Source organism: Nicotiana sylvestris, chromosome 4 (genome assembly GCF_000393655.2).
Source record: "Nicotiana sylvestris chromosome 4, ASM39365v2, whole genome shotgun sequence".
Lineage (NCBI taxonomy): Eukaryota > Viridiplantae > Streptophyta > Magnoliopsida > Solanales > Solanaceae > Nicotiana > Nicotiana sylvestris.
Genome location: NC_091060.1, coordinates 68,526,509 through 68,549,317, shown reverse-complemented (window position 1 = coordinate 68,549,317; position 22,809 = coordinate 68,526,509). Strand labels below are relative to the sequence as shown.

The 22,809-nt window shown below is 40.5% G+C and overlaps 2 protein-coding genes across 2 annotated transcripts; one reads left to right on the top strand and one right to left on the bottom strand.

The window, feature by feature from the left end:
* Window positions 1–1,514: 1,514 nt before the first annotated feature.
* Window positions 1,515–3,053, bottom strand: LOC138889662 (uncharacterized). The gene is made up of 3 exons (XM_070172996.1): window positions 2,782–3,053; window positions 2,445–2,709; window positions 1,515–1,739 (listed from the first exon to the last, which is right to left on the bottom strand). Exons 1-3 carry the CDS (start codon window positions 3,051–3,053, stop codon window positions 1,515–1,517), a joined length of 762 nt encoding a protein of 253 aa, XP_070029097.1.
* Window positions 3,054–10,653: 7,600 nt separating this feature from the next.
* Window positions 10,654–11,733, top strand: LOC138889661 (uncharacterized). Its single transcript, XM_070172995.1, has 2 exons — window positions 10,654–10,725; window positions 11,254–11,733. The coding sequence occupies exons 1-2, from the start codon at window positions 10,654–10,656 to the stop codon at window positions 11,731–11,733; spliced, it is 552 nt and encodes a 183-aa protein (XP_070029096.1).
* Window positions 11,734–22,809: the final 11,076 nt, after the last annotated feature.

Here is a 22,809-nt window from a genome sequence, read left to right as displayed (position 1 = left end):
TTACATGTAACAGTCACTGGTTCATCAGGAAAAGTAATAATAACAATGTGGAAAAAAGTGTAAAGATAGTGAATAATATAGAGCAAATGCATTTGATTAAAATTTGAAAAATTATTCAAACAAAGCATGGCTCGATAAATCGAGCATTTATTTGAAACAAGTAAAGATTAAAATGAAACTACAGGAAATTTTAAATGCTTAGAACGACTATAGAAGTAAATTCTGCCAACCTACCCAGGGACTCGATAGGCTTGGAATGGTGTGGCTGTCCAGTTTTTGAGAATAGCTCCCTTCGCCACAGTCTGAATAGTGAGGCCTTCTTCCTCCTCCTCCTCAATTATGACACCGCATTCCACGTCCTCACCGTCCAAGAACAAATTCTTCAACCCAGCTAGTGCTTCTTTTAGTGAAGTTCCCCATATTGTGTCGTCCTGGTGGAAAGCTTGTTCCAAACATGGCACCGGTTGCTCAAGAGGGTAATATGGTCCACGCCATGGAGGCGACCAATTCCTGTACTCTTGCCATGTGTACTAGTATCCGAGCCCAAAAATGGTACCATGACTTTTCAGTTGTATTGGCTTGGTGATACCTCAGAGGTTCTTTCCCAACCCTTTGATGGGTTCGTATCCGGACCATGCTAGTATGCTTTCTATTTTGTTACTCCACCACTTATCCTTCTCGATGACATTGACTTGCTCGATGTGATTATAGGTTTCCCCTCCTAGCCTTCTTTTATGTCCAATGACCGAGATGGTTTAACTAGTGTAGATGGGGTTACTTCCATCTCCATGAATGATTACTTCCTGGCAATTCCATTCAAACTTCACGGCTTGATGTAGTGTGGATGGCACGGCTCCAGCAGCATGGATCCATGGCCAACCCAACAGAAGATTATATGAGGCTGGTATGTCAAGCACCTAAAATTCAACGTCGAACCAAGTTGGCCCCATCTGCAAGCAATGTTTGATTTCCCCGATCGTGGCCCTCTTGGACCCATTGAAAGCCTTCATATTCATGCTTCCTACCCGTATCTCATGGAAACCTTTGTCAAACCTTTTCAGAGTGTCCAATGGACAAATATTTAGGCTTGAACCTCCATCAACCAGGACCCTGGCAATGAACTTGTCTTCAAATTGTACCGTGATATGCATTGCTCAATTGTGATTCAAGCCCTCAGGCGGTAGCTCATCTTCGTGGAAGGTAATCTTTTGGCTCTCCAGCACTTGCCCAACCATGTTGGCCATTTCTCCACCAGTGATGTTATTGGGTACATAAGCCTCGCTCAACACTTTTATTAAGGCGTTCTTGTGTGCCTCTGAATTCTGCAATAGTGACAGGATAGATATCTGAGCAGGGACTTTGTTCAGATGGTCAACAACAAAATACTCCTTTGCTTGTACATTCCTCCACATGTCATCTAGCCCGGTCTCAATGATAGGCTGCCTAGTAGTGGCCTCCTTACTTGAACCTCCCGGGTGCTCAGGCGTATAGACTCTTCCGGTTCTAGTCATTCCTTATGCATCGTCAGATTCCTCTATCTTGGCCTTTCCTTTTCGCCGAGACTCAGTAACATAATCCCAGGGTATTGCTTTTGAGTTTAATGGTGGTGTGGTTGACACCGTCACAGTAAAGGGTGTGACCACTTCTACTTTAAATGGAGCGGAGGTGGCTGCAGGCGGAGCTACTCCTGCCTCGAATGGAATTGATGCAGTTGCCTCAACATCAATAGATTTCTGAGTCTGAACCCCAATAGGAGTAAGTGTGACTGCAACCTTAAAGTCATCTCCTTCTCGAATAAGCCCGATCGACCCCTCAGGGTCCCATTCTTAATTTGTCTCTATCACATGTACACCATCACCTCTCTGATCAGAGAGGGGATTGTTGCGGTGTGGATTCCTTTGCTTGTATGACCTTGTTGTCAATTAGCGTCTGGATCTTATCCTTTAATGTCCGGCACTCAGCAATGGTGTGCCCTCTCATACCAGAATGGTACACATAGGTTTTGTTTGGGTTGATCCATTGGAATGGATTTTCTAATGCCACAGGGGTAACATGAGTAACGTAACCTACGGCTTTTAACCTTTCATACAGTTGGTTGATGGGCTCAGCGATGGCGGTGTACTGTCTAGGTGGCTTGTGGTCGAAATTAGGTCTTGGTCTTGGATAGTTTTGGTGAGCTGGTGGTGATTGGAAGTGGGATGGTTGGGAGTTATAGGTGTGAAGGACAGTGGCTGGTTGGGAATATCTGGGAGATGAAGGTTGATATATAGGCGGTGATGTTTGGTATGTGGGTGGAGGTGTTTAATATGTGGGTGAAGGTGTTTGATAGGTTAGTGGAGATTTTGGGCCCTAGGCCACCATTACTGCCCCAACATCCCTTTTTTCGATATGCCACCTGATTGTAGTGCCTTATTCATGGCTTGCAATGCCTCAAAATTTGTTACCATCCCTCTCTTGATTCCTTCCTCGATCTTTTCCCCGAGCTTGATGATATCAGAGAATTTGTGATATTTGATGACTATCAACCTCTCATAATATTGTGGATCTTGTGCCCTGACGAAGAATTTATTCATCTGTTCTTCGTCCAAAGCTGGCCTGACCTTGGCTGCTTCCGACCTCCAATGAGTAGCGTACTCACGAAAAGTCTCGATAGGTTTTTTCTTAAGATTTTGAATGTAGAAAACATCCAGTGCATTCTCTGTGTTGAACCTAAATCAGTCCATGAAATCCGATGCCATGCTTGCCCAATTGGACCATTTCTTAGGATTTTGGCGGACATACCAAGACAAAGCGTCCCCAGTAAGGCTCCTCATAAAGAGCTTCATCCAGATCTTTTTATCTTTCCCGTCCCCGACAAGCTTATCACAATAGGTCATTAGATGAACCCTGGGATCACCTATACCATCGAACATTTTGAACTTGGGAGGTTTGTACCCCTCCGACAGTTCGACATCCGGCTGCATGCACAGATCTTCATAGCTTAAACCTTCTATCCCTCTGTGGCCTTCAACACCTTGAACTTGGCTTGTTAACTTCTTGAGTTCTTCGGCCATGTTTTTAATGAGTAGGTCCTTCTCGGAGGATTCCGGTGTATAGGAGATTGGTTGGGTAGAATGAGGTATAGTTTCCACATATATGGGGTTGCTTTGATGGGTGCTAGGAACTTGGGTATAGTGATGGTCATTGGTGGATTTTTTTGGATCGGGAAAGGGTTGTGGTGTGTTTTGGGGAGTGTGGTAAGTGGTGGTTGGTGGGTACTGAATTGGTTGATTATGATGTTATGGTAGAGTTGGTATTGGCAGCGGATTGATATTTTAGGGTGGAGTTGCGTATTGATTTGGTGCGGTATGATTTTGTGGCTGTTGGTTTTGTGTGTTCTGAAGAGGTGTTGGGTTATTCGTGCTTTGTTGGCGGATATCAGGGATATTGAGGGTGAGTGACAAGTTTTCCAAGTTTCGAACTTGCTCAAGTTCTCCTTGCAATTCTAGTATCTTTTGTTTCAGTCTCAAGACTTGATCATTTGGGGCCGGAGTACTATGACCATCTGAAGTCTCTGCGTTCTCAATATTTTCCTTTCGGATTCCACTTAAGTCGTTCATTTTTGCCTTTCATCTGCCTTTTGTGTTGCTTGGAGGAGGAGGAGGTGGAGGGCCTCTGGATCTGGTATGATACGCCAGATGAGGCCAGTATGAGTGAACCAAACTAAGAGGATGGGAATAACAATAAAAATAAGCAAAAACAAAAAGGTAACAAGTCAGCGAGGATCCTAAAACGTTTGTAGTATTTAAACACATATTGCAGAAATGGTAAATTCATGTCCTACTTTGGGAACCTCGATGTGCCCGAGGTGGGTCTAGCGACAAATAAACTTGGAGAACTTTTAATGCCAATAAATGCTTCATTTCATAATATAAAAATAGACAAATCCAGAAACGACACTAAGATAATAATAAAATAAGTCACTACTGGAACTTGGCCTTATTACATTTGGAAAGCGAATAAACCTAATCTATTTAGTCTCGGAAGGGCCTCCCTCAGGTTGAATTCTCTCGTTGATCACATCCTCCAGTTCGCGTAGGTTCACCAGTAAAAATGCCTTTGCCAAATGTTCTCCTTCATTTCCCTCAGTGTTTTGGTAGTCGGTGACTCTCTTCCTCACTTTTCCTTCCAATTCCAGCAGACTATATTCTATATATTCCAGCTTTTCGCTAGCTTTGACAGCCCTCTCTTTCCATTCATTGATTTGGTCACTCGACGGAAGATTACTCCACCAGTCTAGCAAGGGTGAAGGTGTGCTAACCATACCGAAGATGGGGACCTCGTACCTCATTTTCTGCAAAACAAAAGGGTTAGACCTTACCCCCACCGGACTCGACTATTTATACATTTATGATCAGCATATTGGCATTTAGTTCTCCAAATTAATGCACAGAACGTTGTTGTACCCGTTAGGATTATGGAAAACCCAATGGACTTTGGATAAGGATTATCATAAAGGATCATTATGTGGAGAACATAACTGATCTGACTAGGTTTAATCATGATGCATGCATAATGTTAACCAGAGTAAGGTTTCTATGGGGTTTTAGACTGGTACCCTCAAGCGGACAACTCGAGGGGGAAGGCACGAAACCATCGACTGCACCACTGATCTACTAGTTTTACTGCAAATAAGCCTTTCCGAATTTAAGGGTAGCAAATAGGAAGAGCGCAACCACTCATTAAACCGTTGCTATAGGATTTGATATGCACGAGTGGAATATGATGCGAAGCATGATTTATGCAGCAATTAATAATATGTAGTCATGTATTTTCATGTAGGAAAAAGTAAATACAGTATTTAAATAATTGAAAGATGGTTACATGAAAAGAAAACAAAGAGACAAGTCATTTTCAAAAAAAAAACCATAAATACTTAACAAATGGACAGTTAAATTGAAATAAGGGAGAAGGGTATGGGATAAAGCATGCTTGGACTAATTAGTAAAAGATAAGTTCATTATGATAAGAACCTAAAGGTATCCCCAGCAGAGTCGCCATGCTGTCGCACCCCCTTTTTTCCCTCTGCGGAGTGAGGTCCGGGTTTCGACATTCTATGGGGGTGTGATAACTCATTTCCTTTTGGTAATTGGGTATTTGAAGAGTCGCCACCTAACGGATTACGGTGCGTTAGGGCACCTAGAGTGATTAACTCTTGGATTGGTTTGCATTACCAGAGATTAGGGTAAGGGGTCGAAATGACATAGAGGGGAAGGTATTAGGCACCCCTCTTGGTCTACAACTGTGGGTCCCGGCCGAACTTATAGTCACGAATTAGTCCAAATAAGTACTTGAAACAAATAATTACAGTTAAGGCATGTTTATATGATTCAAATGAGACAGAAGTTCTGGACAAGTTGTATAAGACAAAGTCTTAACCAAAAAAAAGAATTTCGGGAAGGGGGAGTCCTAGGTTGATTAGCCTATAGGATCACCCCACACAATGTCTGATAAACACTTTTCAATGAGGGGCTACATGTGACATTAGCGCGTAGTCATAATATCCCATATCTACCCTTCCCATCCCCTTAGTGCTCATTCAAAGCGAGTGTTGGTCAGCAATCTCTATTGCATGTTGTTACCCGTCCCTTCTTAATGGTCCTGGAGGGATTTAGGACCTCGACCTATAGGTAGTTCTAGACAGACCCCTACAGTTTTAAAGGTCAAAATACTAAGGCGACAGGCAAAACAATTAGGACTTTAGCACATAAGATAAAAGGGAAAAATTAGAGGCTCAAAGTTTCCTCCTCAAACAAGGCACATAAACAGCACAACTCAAGGACAAATAAGGGTCTTTCGTTAAGCAGTATCCTAAGGCATGATGTCTAAGTGAATACACAGAAGCCCGACAGTTTGCTTTATAAACTCAGAAGTAATGACCCTATCAGTTGCCTACTGATTCTAAAGCTTGTTTAAACCAGAACAACATTAAGTCACAGGAACAGCTTTAGAATTGCAAGTTTTGAAAACGCCCTACGGGCTTGCCTATACGCGAAATAATGATGACTACATTTTGTATAGTGAAACAAGGTAGGTTTTGACACAGACTCTTTAATCCCTAAAGGCATGCTGTCTAGTAACAAATTAAGGCAATTTTTAAAAAGAACTCGTTTCAGAGAAATATAAACCACTTAATTAAACCAGTTCAGAAGTGAACTAAAACGCGGACTGGGTTGATTTATTTGAACTAGTTAGATTTATAGATAGAATTCTGGTGTTGTTACCTATAGACATGATATCTAATTATTTAACACTGATCATAGAAGCTTGCAAGCATGAACACATGTAAACACTTGTTATAACAGAATTTAGATTGCATTATATCCTATAGGCATGGAATCTACTTGTGAAGCTGATTTTAAGACTTGTAAACATGATTTCTGTTATGGCATCAATTGAGTCCTAGAGGCATGGTTTCTACTTATAAAGGCAGACACATTAAATTGTAAAGTCCTATAGGCATGGTTTCTACTTATAAAGGCAAACACAACAAATTGTAAAGTCCTATAGGCGGTTTCTACTTATAAAGGAAAACACAACAAATTGTAAAGTCCTATAGGCATGGTTCCTACCTCTATTACCCCACAAACATGTAACTACCCACCCTTTCACTAGTTACCCCAATATTTGTTTACAAATTATTACAGACCATATGAATGAATTACATAAATAAATAAGAAAATAAGAAGTTATTCTATAGGGAGCCTATAGATAGGCCCAGATTTCCAAGGCCTCCAATAGCCTCAAGTTCCTCAATTCCACAGACAATGTCATAGTCTAGGTGCATCAAAGTTCCCTAAGAATCTCAAGGATCCCGGGCAGTGCTTACACCTAGACTTGGTAACCAAAATTGAATAAGTGCATTGTGGAAGGGCCAACCTCAGTATGCCAGAGTTCAGAGGTTTCTCAAGAGGATCCCAAGGCAGTACACATACTAGAAGTGGCAGAACTTATTGACTTAGGAGTAAAGTGAAAGTGCTTAACACAAGTTGAAAGGTTTTAGTGGGAAAATTGTATTAAAAGGAAGTTTGTTTGAAATAATTTAGTGAAACAACAAAAACAGTTTGAAAAAATAGTGGAGTAGTAAACAATAGTCCAAACACAACACCCTTAAGGCAGGTTCATACACATCCAGGGGTCACAGAACCAAAGCAAGTTCAGTAGTTACAAACAGAGGTCAAGGGATTTGGGGATATAGAACACATGATTGTAAACACATAACAAGTAAAGGTCTTAAGAATTGGTACAAGCATGCTCAGACACAACTGATCAGACATAGTCATAGAACTAGCAATTCTTAAGGGGTTTCAGTATAGGATCCACATGATTCAATCCCAGAACCACACCAGTTAGGAGTGTAGACTACTTAGAGGGAGGGGGGGTAACATGCTCACACTGATTCTAAGGAAGGGGGGTTCATAACATGCTAATCATGCAAGAATATTAACTGTAGGTTTCACAGCAAAACCATAAGTAAAAGAAAACTAAAAACATGATGAACCGAAGCAATAAAAGAACCATATTATTTTTGGAACTTGAACTAAAATTAAAATATACCGGTAAAAGAGACAGTAGGCAAGAGTGAAAGAGTAGGATAGCACAATAGTTAGCCTTGGCTTGCAGCCGGCTAACTCAGAATAGTAGCAAGTAGCACAAAAGAGAGAGAGAGAGCAGAAAGTTTAAGTGTGAGAGAGAGAGCTTTTGAACCAAAGTGTTCGTGTCCTTGTGATGAGAGAGTGTGTATATATAGTAGTTCGAAATTAGAAAAAATAAGGTAAGAATCAAAGTAGCATGGTAATTATGGAACTCATAATCAATTAGAGAAAAATCAGGACAAGTACTTCTTTAAGTTAAGGGAATCAATTCAAACGATAAGAACAAGTAGCATATAACGAAGGAAATCAGTGTATAACTAATAAGTAAAGAATCAAATTCATTAAGTATAGGGTAAACAATTAGGTCTAAGTTCAGAAAAACTCTAATTAGGGAAATAGTTCAGTAAGAATAAAGTACCACAGCAGACAATGTAGGCGAATCAGTTAATTTGAATAGAAGAGGAAAAAATTGAGAGTTTAAAGGAAGATCTTTCAATCAAACCCCAAAAATAGGGAACCTAGAATCAATCAAAGAGGGAGTCATGATTCAGTATTCAACATATATATAGAGTAAGATAGGAATAACCAATCATAGCAAACATGAAGGTTAAACAATATCGATAGAAAGAGGCAAGTTTGAACAATCAAGATGAACATAATCACATAGAGGTGATATAAGTTAGGCTAAAAACTCAGTAAGAATAGATTTGAGGCAAGATAATCATAGAAACTTAAACAAGAAACGAGCAGTCATGCTAACACATAGAACCAAAGAAATAAATCTTAGAAATTTAGGTCTTTCAACCTAGACGAGTTGAAAAGGTAGTAACATCATAGAATCAGTCGTAATATGCAAGAGATAGAAGTTTAATCATAAAGAATCGGTTTAAACAAGGTTTTAGAAGAAATTTCGAAAACCCTAATTTTAGAAGAAGGTGAAAACACTTTGATATAAATGATTCATGTAAAGAGTTACAAATATCGTATAAAACATCAAAGAAATAGGCTCAAATCAGTCAAAAATCGTACAGATCTAGGAAATGTAAGCAAAATTAGGGTTTCAAAAGAAACCCAAGTAGATATGAAAGAACCGGTCTAAAATCTCAAGGATTGTAACAAGTACAACATGATTTCGCTTGAAATCATACTAAAGTAGCTAAGAACAGACCAGATGGAAAACCCTAGATACAAGTCGGCGTGGCCCAGGGCCCTTAAAGGCCTCAGAGAAGGCGAGCATGGCAATAGAGGAGCCATTGGAGGCTTAGGAGTTGAAGGGATATCTCCAGAGAAGACTGGAGAAAGGGAGGTGGACGGTTGAATGAACTAGGGTTAGGTTGAGTGGTTGAGAGAGGAGAGGAGATGAGAGAGTACAGAGGCGACAATCTCTGAATAATGAGCTAGGGTTAGGGGTCGTTTGGGATAAAAAAGGAATGAACGGGTAGGCGGGTTCAGGGATGAGGGCCGTTGATCTTTTAGATCAAAGACAAGGATTTGATGGGTCTTGGAGCGGGTAGGTGGGTTCAGGGTTTGGGGTCGGGTAATTTGGTTAGAAATTGGGCTGAATTTGAAAGGCAAATCTGGCTATATTTTAAATAGCCAATTTTCCCTATATAATTTATAATAAATGATAAATAATTTCACGTGCTAAAATTATTTAAAATAGATTTTCAACATTTTAAAAATATAGAAGGTCAATTTTATGCAAATAAATATAATTATACATTAATGGGGCTAATATTGTAATTATATGTAATTTAGCTTTAAAAAAATACAAAAATGCAATTATAAATATGCATAAAAAATATTTTAACCATATTTTGGTACAAATATAAAAATCAAAAGACTAAATCACCACAACAATAATTTGAGGGATAATTATTGGGGATTTTAGGAATAAAAGGGAAGGAAATAAATCAATTTGAATCCTTAAAATTATGGAAAAAATTAAAAAAACCTTATGCATACTTATATATACATATATATGCTATTTTGAAAGTATTTATGCATATTAAAAATATATAGAAAAAAATTGGATATCAACATTAGTAACTCAAATAAAGCCCAAAGCAAAATCAAATCAATACTAATGCTAAACAAATCGATCAATACTAGGAAGTAGGAATGACAATAGTATTGTATATTTATTCTTTTAGTATTGCATTGGTTTAGATAGTGAAAATGTATAACTTATTTTAATCATTATTTAGTCATGCAACTAATAGTTAGTATTTAATTTGGCATGGCTTAGTAATTTTAGATTATGCCTATTTTCATTATGGCTTCTTAATTAGCAATATTTATTTTATGCAACTTATTAGTATTTTAGTATAATCATGACTCATCTTACATTTAGGTATTAGGAAAAGTGAGTATTTTGGCACCTACCTAGGATTCCCAATATTAAATAACTCTCCTAGACCAAGAGACTACCAATTCATAATTGATAAGATGAGATCCCATCTAGCTGCTTGGAAAATGAATTTCATTAATATAGCTGGCAGAACTACGCTGGCACATTCTTGTTTAAATTTAATTCCAAACCACTATATGCAATATACCTTACTACCAAAAAAGATTCTCAATAAAATTGACAAGGTGCAAAGGGATTTCATCTGGGGATCCACCAATGAGAAGAAAAAAATGCACCTTATTAACTGGTCTACCATTTGTCAAGAAAAATCTAATGGTGGTCTAGGAATACATAGTGTTACTTCAAAGAATCTATGTACTTTGGCTAGTATGGTTTGGAGATTGCTCACAAATCCCACCTCTCCTTGGGCTACTCTTATAATCTCCTCCTATGCTTCAAATAATGCTATTAATAAAAACTCTTTTATTTGGAGAAGCATTAAAAAGGGTTGGGAGTTATGCTCTAAAGGAATCACTTGGTCACCCCACATCCTCTCAAACATCAATATTTGGAAAACTAATTAGATCCCTGGGGTAGGAAACCTTAGAGCTACTGTTGAAGGACCTCTTCAAAAAAGTGAAACAACCATAAAATTAAAGGACTTACTAAATGGAAAAAAATTGGGAATTTGATAATCTTTCTCTTGATATCCCAAACCACATTAAGGACATTATTAAAAAGGTGAGAATTTGAGGAAAAGGCCCAAGGAGTGACATCCCTATATGGTCACTAACTACCAAAGGCTTTTTCACAACCAAAACTTGCTTTAATTTACTTGAGTCTTCAAAAATCAACTATCTGGATTTCCAATGGATTAGGAAACTAAAATGTCCCAATAAAATAAAATATCTTTTGTGGCAATGTCTCCATAACAGGATTCCTTGTGACAATACCTGGCAAGAATTGGTTTGAACTTAGATCCAATGTGTCCGGTATGTAGAAATAACGAGGAAGAATCTATTATTCACATTTTCTTTAGCTGTAAGGCAATCAAGCCTTTTTGGGAAAGGGTTGGGTGGCATCACTACTACAAAGATTCAGGTGATAACTGGCTAATCCAATTGAAGACTTAACTACCCTATTACGAACAATCTCATAAATTTGGACCTCCTCTTCCCGTTCATTATTTGGTATACATGGACAAATAGGAACAATAACAATCATAAGAACACCACTTCCCCAATCAATGGTGAATTTATCATTAAAAAGGCAACTGAATATAAACTCCTTACTGAAAAAAGCATCTTCACTCCTCCTAAAATTCTTATTAATATTGCATGGCACAAACCACCAAAAGGGTGGACTAAGCTTAATATAGATGCTAGCTATAACAATGTTACACAAAAATGTGGTTTGGGAGGTACTTTCAGAAATACTAATGGACACTGGATTGTAGGGTTTGGAAAATCATCATATGCAAGTGGATCACTAGAAGCAGAGTTGAAAGCTCTACTAGAAGGGCTCAAAATGGCTAAGGAATGGAAACTAGACCCGTTTGCAATAGAATCAGATTCTGTGGAGGCTATCCAATCGATCCTTCAAGGAAATATGCTTTATGATGATATTGTTAATGAATGCAGGTGGTTAATGCACCAGCAGAAGGAGACAATCCTCCGACACACATTCAAGCAGGGGAATAATGCTGCTCATCACATGGAAAAAAGGCGAAGAAAGAACATAAAGGCATGAAGATTTTTGTTGAAGCTCCCTCTTATGTTAAATGTTTTGTAGAAAAAGACTTATTAGAACAATGTATTTTTGTTAAGCTACTTTCTTATGATGCTTGCAACACTTTGGCAAGTCTAGGCAATGAAAGTGTCCTTTGTGACACAAACTATGGGAACAATGTATTTAACCCTCCTTAAGTATTAATATATATATTTCCTGTTTGCTCAAAAACAAAACTCATCTTATATTATTTTGTATTATTTTCTTGAAAAACATCATATATAGTTTTATTCTACTAGGACCTAAGAAATATTAGAAAACAAAATATATATTTTATGCTATGATGATTTTATACGAAAACCCAAGAAAACCGAAAAATCTGAGAAAATCCGAGATTGAAAAGCCCGACTTTTGTTGGTTTGGTTTGGTTTACACATTTAAAATCCGAGACAATTGGTTTGATTTGATAATTGAAAAATCCGAGTCAACCCGGTCTATGTACACCCCTAGCGGTCACCAACCTCACCGAATGTTGTCCACAAAATGTCCAGCATAATTTTATCCTTCGCGATCGCGGCCACGAAACTTCGCGATCGCGATAAGAAAACCTTAATAAACTTGCTCAATGCGTTCCTGATAGCCTCTTGTTTAATGGACATAACATTTTGTTTAAAGCTCCAATTAACTAACGATTTGATTTTTGATAAATGAGACACAAAGGGAAATAATTTTGATTTTGGATCATCTCCAAATTCCTTAAAGATTGCAAAATATAAGATTCCGAAGTCACCTTTGTGACATCAGAAATTTTTTCTGTGCCATCGCAAACAGTCCCCATAGAACGTGATTCACAAAACAAAAACTCTACTTTACTCTTCCGAAATACTGCCCAGAGCTCCGTGATTGCGACGCATACTCTTATAAGCAAAGAGCAGCAGCTAAAAAGGGCCTAGAAATGATCTGAAACTATCCAAAACTCACATGAGCACCATGGGACCCAATATAATCATACCAACAAGTCCATATACCTAATTGAAACTTGTGTAAAGGCTCAAAACACCACAAATAACCTCAAAACCAATAATCAAAGATCAAATCATTCTCTTAATTTTTAAACAATTCAACTTTGTCGAATGCGTCTGAATCACACTTTAATTCTGCAAATTGTCATCCTCCGGTTAAACTTATGAACTCTCTAATTCTGCAAATTGTCATATTTCGACAACTAGTGTCAAAATCAACTAGGAAAATTTAAATCAAATTCAAACATACGTCCAAGTCAAAATCACCATATAAACATATTGAAACCATCAAATCCTGATTCTGAGGCCGTTTACTCGAAAGTCAAACCTTGGTCAGCTCTTCCAACTTAAAGGTTCCAAGTTGAGAAACACTCTACCAAATCAATTTTAACCCCTCGAACATCAGAACCAACCATATATGAAAGTTAAAATGCAACATATGACTCAAAGTCTCAAACCGCCTAACAGAATAATAAAGCTCAAAACAATCGGTCAGGCCGTTACACAAAATTGCCCCTCTCCAAGTCTAGCATTCAAATATGAGAGAATGGGCCAATATCTTGAAATGATAACTTAAATATTCTTCGCAGGGGTACCCTTTGCAATGGTAGTCCAAGCCTCGTGTTCGCGAAGTACAAATATGTTTCTGTCTGAAATTCCACTTTGTAACGTGAAGCTTTCTTACCAGCCTTCTACGTGACCAAGCCCCCACGAACGCCAAAGCTAAAGCCAAAGCCCCCAGCTCCCAACTGTCCATCGCGAATGCAACCTTTTAGGTGCGAAAGTGAAGAACAACTCCACATGACATCGCGATTGTGATCCTCTAGGGGGGACACAAAGAACAAATCCTCCCCAGCTCTAAATCTTTTATCGCGAATGTGAGAATCCCTTCGCATACGCGGTCCACACCAGATACCAACATATCAGCCGACTCCAAACATGCTTTGGGGAGTTTGAAACCTACCTAAGCCACCTAGACCACATCCAATCATACTAAACAAGCCGACAAACACAACCCGAACCTATCCTATGCCTCCAAACACATACGATAACATCATATCAACGAATCAAAGTTAAAATCACTAGTTTAACTTTTCTTGAGTTAAAGAACTTCCAAACTTCCAACCAAGCGTCCGATTCAAGTCTAACCAATATACGTTACAATAAAACTGTGTGCACAAGTTTCAAACAACAATACAAACCCATTCCAGGGTTTAGAATAATATTTATAGCCCCATATCATCAAAGTCAACTATCGGTCAAACATAAGAACTTTCCAATTCTTCAAATTGTGACCTTGTGGCTAACAAGCTCAAAATCTTCTACCTCCAAATACAAATTCAAACATATGCCTTAGTCCTAATTACCATACGAACCTATTGTAATAACTAAATCTCTAATCCAAAGTAGTGTACACAAAAGTCGAATCTTGGACAACTCTATCAACTTAAGCTTCCAAAAGGAGACTTAGTGTCCCAATGCACACTAAAAACTCCTTGAAACCAAACCAACCAACCCCGCAAGTCATAAAACAATAAATACACATAAGTAAAGCATCAAATAGGAGAATGGGGCTCAAATACACAAAACAATCGACCAGGACCTTATATCCTTCCCCTTTTAAATAAATATTTGTCCTCAAACAGGTTTAGCTTCATACAAGGAATGTCAAAAAGATTATGATATCTGCTTCATTTGATTCGGTCTCCAAAGAAGCCTTACCGATTGACCTCTCCACTGAACCTTCACCAATGTAATATCTTTTGATCTCAGTTTTTGAACCTGCAAAATGGCCATCGGCTCTTCCTCATAAGCCATGTTCTTATCTAACTGTACTTTGGTGAAGTCCAAAATATGTGACTTATCTTCAAAATACTTTCAAAGCATGGAATTATGAAACATCGCATGAACTCCCAAAAGACTAGGAGGATCCAAGATATTACTAGGGAGAGGGAGAATAATTATTAATATTCGAGAAAGACCACAGACGATAGTAGAGTCGTAATCTAGAATATTGTAGAAATAAGAAGACATGATATGAGACGAATGATGTCATATGGTCGGTACTTCAAAGACGATCATGGACTATAAAGTATAACATGGATGAACAATTCTCCATATCCACCATTCAGTTCAAAAGTGTCCGTTAGGACAAGCTATGCTTAAAATAGCAACGTGCGAACTTTTATAGAAGTACACTAATTTAAAAGATCAAGAATGTAAGCGAGCTAAGATGACAAGTCAAATATAAATTTTTACGAGACCGGGATAAGTCAAGAGGCTAGAATACGAGGCTGCGAAGCTGAAGCCTATCCTAAATCAATCACTTCCCAAGCGGAGCAGAAATATACGTATATCCATATACAAGGTGCTAAGAAGGGTTGAATAGCGATGTTACAAGTAACAAACTGATAACTAAGCTTAAGAAAAGTAAAATGAGAACTATGAGAGCCAAGGTGAGGACTGTATTTTGTTCTAAGAGCACCAAAATTGTCACGACCCTAAACCTGGACCCAGTCGTGATGGCGCCTCTCGTGAAAACAAGGCCACCCGACTCTACCCATTTTAGTATTTAACAGTTAAGCATTAAGAAACATTCTAAGCATGACATAATAAAGAAAGGTTTAAGCAGTTAATAGCATAATTCACGGAAATAACCCAACAAAGTTCAATACCGGGGTGTCACTAGTCATGAGCATCTAACAAAACAGAATACTCCAAATCAAACTACAGAGTTTAATACAGAAAACCAAGAGCATGAAGGAGAAACATAGGGAAGAGCTCCGAGCTGCGAACGGCAATAACTATCTAGAGACTCCTCGAATCCGCCTGAGCCGGAAATGATCAGCACTCAGTAGCGGGACCAGATACGGCTGAATCTGCACACGGAGTGCATGGAGTAAATGAGTACTCCAACTCAGTGAGTAATAATCATAAATAAAGACTGAAAGCAGGAAATCACTTAAGGCACAAAAGCGTGCTATAATGAAGCAGTAAAACCATTAAAACAGTAAACCAGTAAAAGATAGGTAAGAGTCCTTTAACTCAAATTTAACTTCATGAAAAGCCTTTTTCAACTATTATGCATGGTAATTGACAGGCAATTAAGAAAAGATAAACACATAAAGGTTCGCCCCTCGGGCACCGTATCAACAAATCCACCCCTCGGGCAACATCTTCGAACAATACCAGCCCCTCGGGCTCAATCTCACATCACAATGGGTACCCGCACTCACTGGGGGTGTGAAGAATCCTGAAGGGGCCCATTACGGCCCCAGCGTAATATCAAGCCATCTTGTGGCATCATCACTAGGCCCTCGGTCTCATATCAATCAAGCCACCTCGTGACGTACATATCTCAGGCCCTCAGCCTCATAATCAGTATCAAATATTTCCTTAAAACACAGGCCCTCGACCTTAGTCAGTCAAAATCCTCACAAACCATTCGGGCAACAGTAAAATAGTGATTCTCAGCCCAATTATCATTTAAAAGATCATTTATGTATTTAAAATATAGTAAACATGGCTGAGTACAAAAACAGTGAAATATATCATGACTGAGTTCAATTATCAAGTCAAAACAGTGAAGAAATATCATTAAAAAATTCCCGAAGGGTTCAAATAGTTGGCACAAGGCCCAAAATATGGCATTCAACCCAAATCATGATGATAGCAAATAGATTTCAGTCAAATACGTGGTAAAATAGTCATCCGGGACGGACTAAGTCACAATCCTCAATAGTGCACGACCCCATGCTCGTCATCAAGTGTGTGCGTCACCTCAGAACATCATTTACAATCATTACTCACCTCAATCCGGTCAAATCTCTAACTTGCAACGCCTTTGTCCCTCGAATCGGCCTCCACTCGCGTCGAGTCTATCCAAAATCAGAATCACGACGTCCAAATATGCTAAGGGAATGAAGCCCAAGCGAAAATAATCAATTTACAACATAAATCCCAAAAATTACCAAAAACCGACCCCCGAGTCCACGTCTCGGAATTCAATAATTTTTACATCAATAGGTTCCTTATCTCCCCATGAGTTCATACATATCAAAAGTTCGGAAATTCGACCTCAAATGGTCCTTCAAATCCTCAATAAAAGATCGACGTTCCCAAGCCCTAGTTCTTCAATTTTTGGCTTAATTTCCACGATTATTTAGGTGGAATTCACATTAGAATCAAGTTTTAAGTCCAAAAATCTTACCTCCAAGTGATTCCACTTGAATCCCTCTTCAATCCCCATCAAAAAGCTCCAAAAACGACCAACAATGGAGGAAATAAACTCCAAAATTCCGGACAAGACAAGTATTTAAAGATCCTGCCCAGGCCTGAAATCCTTCTTCGCTAACGCGGTCAAAGCCTCGCAATCGCGAAGCACAAATTAACTTTGACCAATTTTCCTCTTTCACGATCGCAACCTCCCTATCGCGAATGCGATGCTTTGCTCAGACCAATCTTCGCGATCGCATTCCGCCTATCGTGAACACGATGAATATAAATCCACTGAAGGTCAGCTGCCCATTTTCTTCTATGCGAACGCGACACCACCCCGCGAACGCGATGCACACACACTTAGCCCTTCCCGAACGCGTAGCCTTCCTCGCGAATGCGAAGGCTTAAATTCCACCTTTTCCTCAACTGATTCTTCATGAACGCGAGGGTCCACTCGCAAACGCTAAGAGTAAAATACCTGCAACAGCTAAAACCAAAATCTGCAACTCTAAACATCAACAAATGATCTGATTGACCACCTGAAACTCCCCCGAGGCCCTCGGGACCTCAACCAAAGGCACAAACATATCCCAAAACCTTATTCAAACTTGTACAAATCTTTGAAACACCTCAAACGACATCAAATGAACCAAAACAGATCGGATTCAAGCCTAAGTTTCCAAAATCTTTCGAATTCTTCTTTTGATCAAAAACCAAACCAAACCAAACCACGTCCGAATGACCTGAAGTTTTGCAAACATATCCCAAATGACACAATGGAGCTACTACAACTCTTAAATTTCCATTCCCGTCCCTATATCAAAATCTCACCTACCAACCGGAAATCGTCAAAAATCCATTTTTGCCAATTCAAGCCTATATCTACTCCGGACCTCCAAAACTCATTCCGATCACGTTCCTAAGTCCCTAAGGACCTCCCAAAGCTATCTGAACCATCGAAACTCAGATTCAAGCCCTCTAATACATAAGTCAACATCCGGTTGACTTTTCCAACTTAAGCTTCCTCAAAAGAGACTAAGTGTCTCAAACCTTACCAAAATCATTCCGGATTCGACCCGACCAACCCGCTACCCCATAACACAGATAAACAAAGCATAAAGAAGCAGAAATGGGAAAAACGGAGTGGTAACTTATGCGACGACTGGCCGGGTCGTCACATCCTCCCTAACTTAAACAGACGTTCGTCCTCGAACGAGTCAAGAAACATACTTGAAGCCTCAAATAGGTGAGGATATCTGCTCCGCATCTCCCACTCGGTCTCCCAGGTAGCCTCCTCTACGGGCTGACCTCTTTACTGCACTTTCACTAAAGTTATATCCTTTGACCTCAACTTTCGAACCTGACGACCCAAAATAGCTCCTGGCTCCACATCATAGGTCAAATCATCATCCAACTGAACTGTGCTAAAATCCAAAACATGAGATGAATCCCCTATATACTTCCAGAGCATAGAAACATGAAATAACGAATGCACACTCGACAAGCTGGGTGGCAAAGCAAGCTCATAAGCCACCTCCCTAATCCTCCGAAGCACCTCAAAAGGCCCAATGAACTGATGACTAAATTTTCCTTTCTTCCCAAATCTCATAACACCCTTCATGGGTGAAACCTTTAACAGAACCTTCTCACTAACCATGTAGGACACATCTCGAACCTTCCTATAAGCATAACTCTTCTGTCTTGACTGCGCTGCATGGAGCCTATCCAAAATCACCTTCACCTTTTCCAAAGCATCCTGCACCAAGTCTGTCCCTAATAGCCTATCCTCACCGAGCTCAAACCAACCAACTCGAGATCTACGCCGCCTCCCATACAAAGCATCATATGGATCCATCTGAATACTCAACTGGTAGCTATTGTTATAAGTAAACTCTGCAAGCAGTAGAAACTGATCCCATGACCCTCCGAAATCAATGACAGAAGCACGTAACATGTCCTCCAATATCTGAATAGTGTGTTCGGACTGCCCGTCTGTTTGAGGGTGAAAAGCTGTGCTCAACTTAACCTGAGTACCCAACTCTCACTGCACATACCTCCAAAACTGTGATGTAAACTGAGTGACCCTATCTGAAATGATGGAAACGGGGACACCATGCAAGCAAACAATCTCCCGAATATAAATCCCTGCCAACTGCTCTGAAGAATAGGTAGTACACACCGGAATAAAGTGTGCGAACTTGGTCACCTAAATAGCATCGAACTTCTTCAAAGTCCATAGAAGTCCAACTACAAAGTCCATAGTGATCCTCTCCCACTTCCACTCTAGAATATCTATCCGCTGAAGCAAGCCACCTGGTCTCTGATGCTTATATATCACCTGCTGACAACTGAGACACCGAGCTACAAATCCTACAATGTCTTTCTTCATTCTCGTCCACCAATAGTGCTGCCTCAAATCATGATACATCTTCACGGCACTCGAATGAATAGAATACCGCGAGCTATGGGCTTCCTCCACAATCAACTCCCATAGCCCATCCACATTAGGCACATAAATCCGGCCTTACATCCTCAACACCCCATCATCAGCAATGGTTATATCTCTGGCATCATCATGCTGAACTTTGTCCTTAAGGACAAGAAAATGCGGATCATCATACTGGCGCTCTCTGATGCAATCATATAAGGAAGACCGAGAAACCACACAAGCCAATACCTGACTAGGATCCGAAATATCTAACCTCGCGAACCGATTAGCCAAGGCCTGAACATCAACTGCAAGAGGTCTCTCCACAACTGAAATATATGCCAAACTCCCCATACTCACCGCATTTTGGCTCAAGGCATCGGGCACCACATTGGCCTTTCCCCGATGGTACAATATATTGATATCTTAATCCTTAAGCAACTCCAACCACCTCCGCTGCCTGAAATTGAGATCCTTCTGTTTGAACAAGTGCTGGACGCTACGATGATCAGTAAACACCTCACAAGACACACCATACAAGTAATGCCTCCAAATCTTCAATGAGTGAACTATGGCAGCCAACTCCAAATCATTAACGGGGTAGTTCTTCTCATGGGATTTCAACTGAAGAGAAGCATAAGCAATAACTCTATCCTCTTATATCAATACACAATCAATACCAACTCTCGAAGCATCATAATACATGGTATATGAACCTGAAGCTGATGATAGAAACAATACTGGAGCTGTGGTCAAGGCTGTCTTGTGCTTCTGAAAGCTCTCCTCACACTCGTCTGACCATACAAATTAAGCACCCTTTTAAGTCAACTTGGTCAAGGGCAATGCAATAGATGAAAATCCCTGAACAAAACGGCAATAATAACCCGCCAAACTAAGAAAGTTGCGAATCTCTATGGCTGAGGATGGTCTGGTCCAACTCTGAACCACCTCTATCTTCTTCGGATCAACCTGAATACCCTCGTTGGACACCACGTGCCCCAAGAAAGCCACTGAACTAAGCCAAAACTCACACTTAGATAAGTTTGCATAAAGCTTCTCCTCTCTCAATCTCTGCAACACAACTCTCAAATGCTCCGCGTGCTTCTCCTGACTATGCGAATACACTAGAATATCATCAATGAAGACTATGACAAACGAGTCGAGATAAGACCGAAACACGATATTCATCAAATGCATGAATGTTGTTGGGGGCATTGGTCAGCCCAAAGGACATCACCAAGAACTCATAATGACCATATCGGGTCCTAAAAGCTGTCTTATGAATATCCGAGTCCCTGATCTTCAACTGGTGATAACCTGAACGGAGATCAATCTTGGAGAACACTCTCGCTCCCTGAAGCTGGTCGAATAAATCATCAATGCGAGGCAAAGGATACTTGTTCTTAATTGTTACCTTGTTCAATTGCCTATAATCAATGCACATCCTCATAGTGCCATCCTTCTTCTTCACAAATAGAATCGGCGCACCCCAAGGTGACACACTAGGCCGAATGAACCCTTTATAAAGGAGTTCCTGAAGTTGTTCCTTTAATTCTTTTAACTCCGCTGGTGCCATACGATACGGCAAAATAGAAATGGGCTGAGTGCCCAGCACTAGGTCAATACCAAAATCAATATCCCTATCCGGTGGCATACTTGGCAGGCCTGCAGGAAACACATCGGGAAAATCCCTCACAGCTGGAACAAAATCAATACTGGGAGTCTCAACACCGACATCCTTCACAAAGGCTAAATACGAAAGACAACCCTTCCAAACCATATGCTGGGCTTTCAAGAGTGAGATCACTCTACTGGGGACATAATCAGTCACACCTCGCTACTCAATCCGTGGCACACCCGGTATAGCCAATGTGACTGTCTTCGCAGACAGTCCAGAGTAACATGACTAGGAGTTAGCCAATCCATGCCAAAGTGACATCAAAATCCACCGTACACAATAATAAAAGATCCACATGGGTCTCCAGACCCCCAATAGTCACCACACACGACCGGTACACACGGTCTACAATAACAGTATCGCCCACCGGGTTAGATACATGAACAAGTGAAGCAAGAGACTCACGGGGCGTACCCAAATAACGAGCAAAGTATGAAGACACATAAGAAAAGATGGAACCAGGATCAAATAATATAGAGACATCTTTGTGGAAGACTGAAACAATACCTGTAATACCAGCATCTGAAGCAATAACATTGGGTCTGCCTGGGAGTGCATAGAAATGGGCCTAACTACCACCTGATTGGCCTTCTCCTCTGGGCGACCCCAATCTGACTGACCTCCACCCCTAGCTGGCTGGGCAGGTGGTGATGAAGTAACTGGCGCCAAAGCCGATGATTGACCCCTCTGCTGAGATGAACTCACAAGACAACGAGGACACTGCCTCCACATATGGCCCATCTCCCCATACTCATAACAACTCCCATATGCTGGAGAAGGGGGCTGAAGTGAACCCCTCGCACCGGAGTGACTAGAAGATGCACTCGGCATAGAAGAGCCCTAAACTGATGGAGCACAGGATGAACTCTGAGCTGGAAGGGAACTAAGTGATGACTGTCCCTAATGAGAACTAGAAAACCATGACCCGATGACGCTCCACGATAACCCGGGTGAACTGGTAAGCATGCTTTAATGGACGACCTCTGCCGTGCTGAAACTAACCTCTCAAAGGAGTACCTATGTAACTACCAGATCCTCAAGGCCTCTTGGCCCCCCTCTCCTCATGCTCCTGGTGACGAACAGACTCAATCTCCCGAGCAATGTCTACAACCTCCTCAAAGGTAGCACCAATCACCCTCTCCCTGGTCATGAGAATACGAAGCTAATAAGTAAGGCCATTAACAAACCTTTTAATCCTCTCTCTATTTGTCAGAACCATACAAATAGCATGACGAGCTAACTCGGAGAATATCATCTCATACTGCATCACAGTCATCTCTCCCTGACGCAACCAGTCAAACTCCCTACGCAGCTTTTCTCTGCAGGACTGCGACACATACTTCTCAAGAAAGAGAACGGAGAACTGCTGCCATGTAAGGGGTGCTGCAACAAAAGGCCTACGCCTCTCAAAAGCCTCCCACAAAGTGAAGGCAGCTCAAGAAAACTGATAAGTAGTGAAAGCTACCATGCTGGTCTCCAGAATAACCTCTATACGAAGCATCGTCTGACACTTATCCAAGAAGCCCTGAGCATCCTAGCCCTCTGCACCAATGAAGGTCAGAGGCTAAAGTCTACCAAACCTCTCCAACCTACACTGCATGTCCTCTAGCATGGCAGGAACTACATAGTCCTGAGCAGCTGCAACCGGCTAGGCTGGATGTGCCCCCGACGTTTAAAGTCTCTGCACGACTTGCTCAAGTGTGCGAGCGGCGGGAGTCTGTTTGCCTCCCCTGGCCTAAGAAGTAGCTACA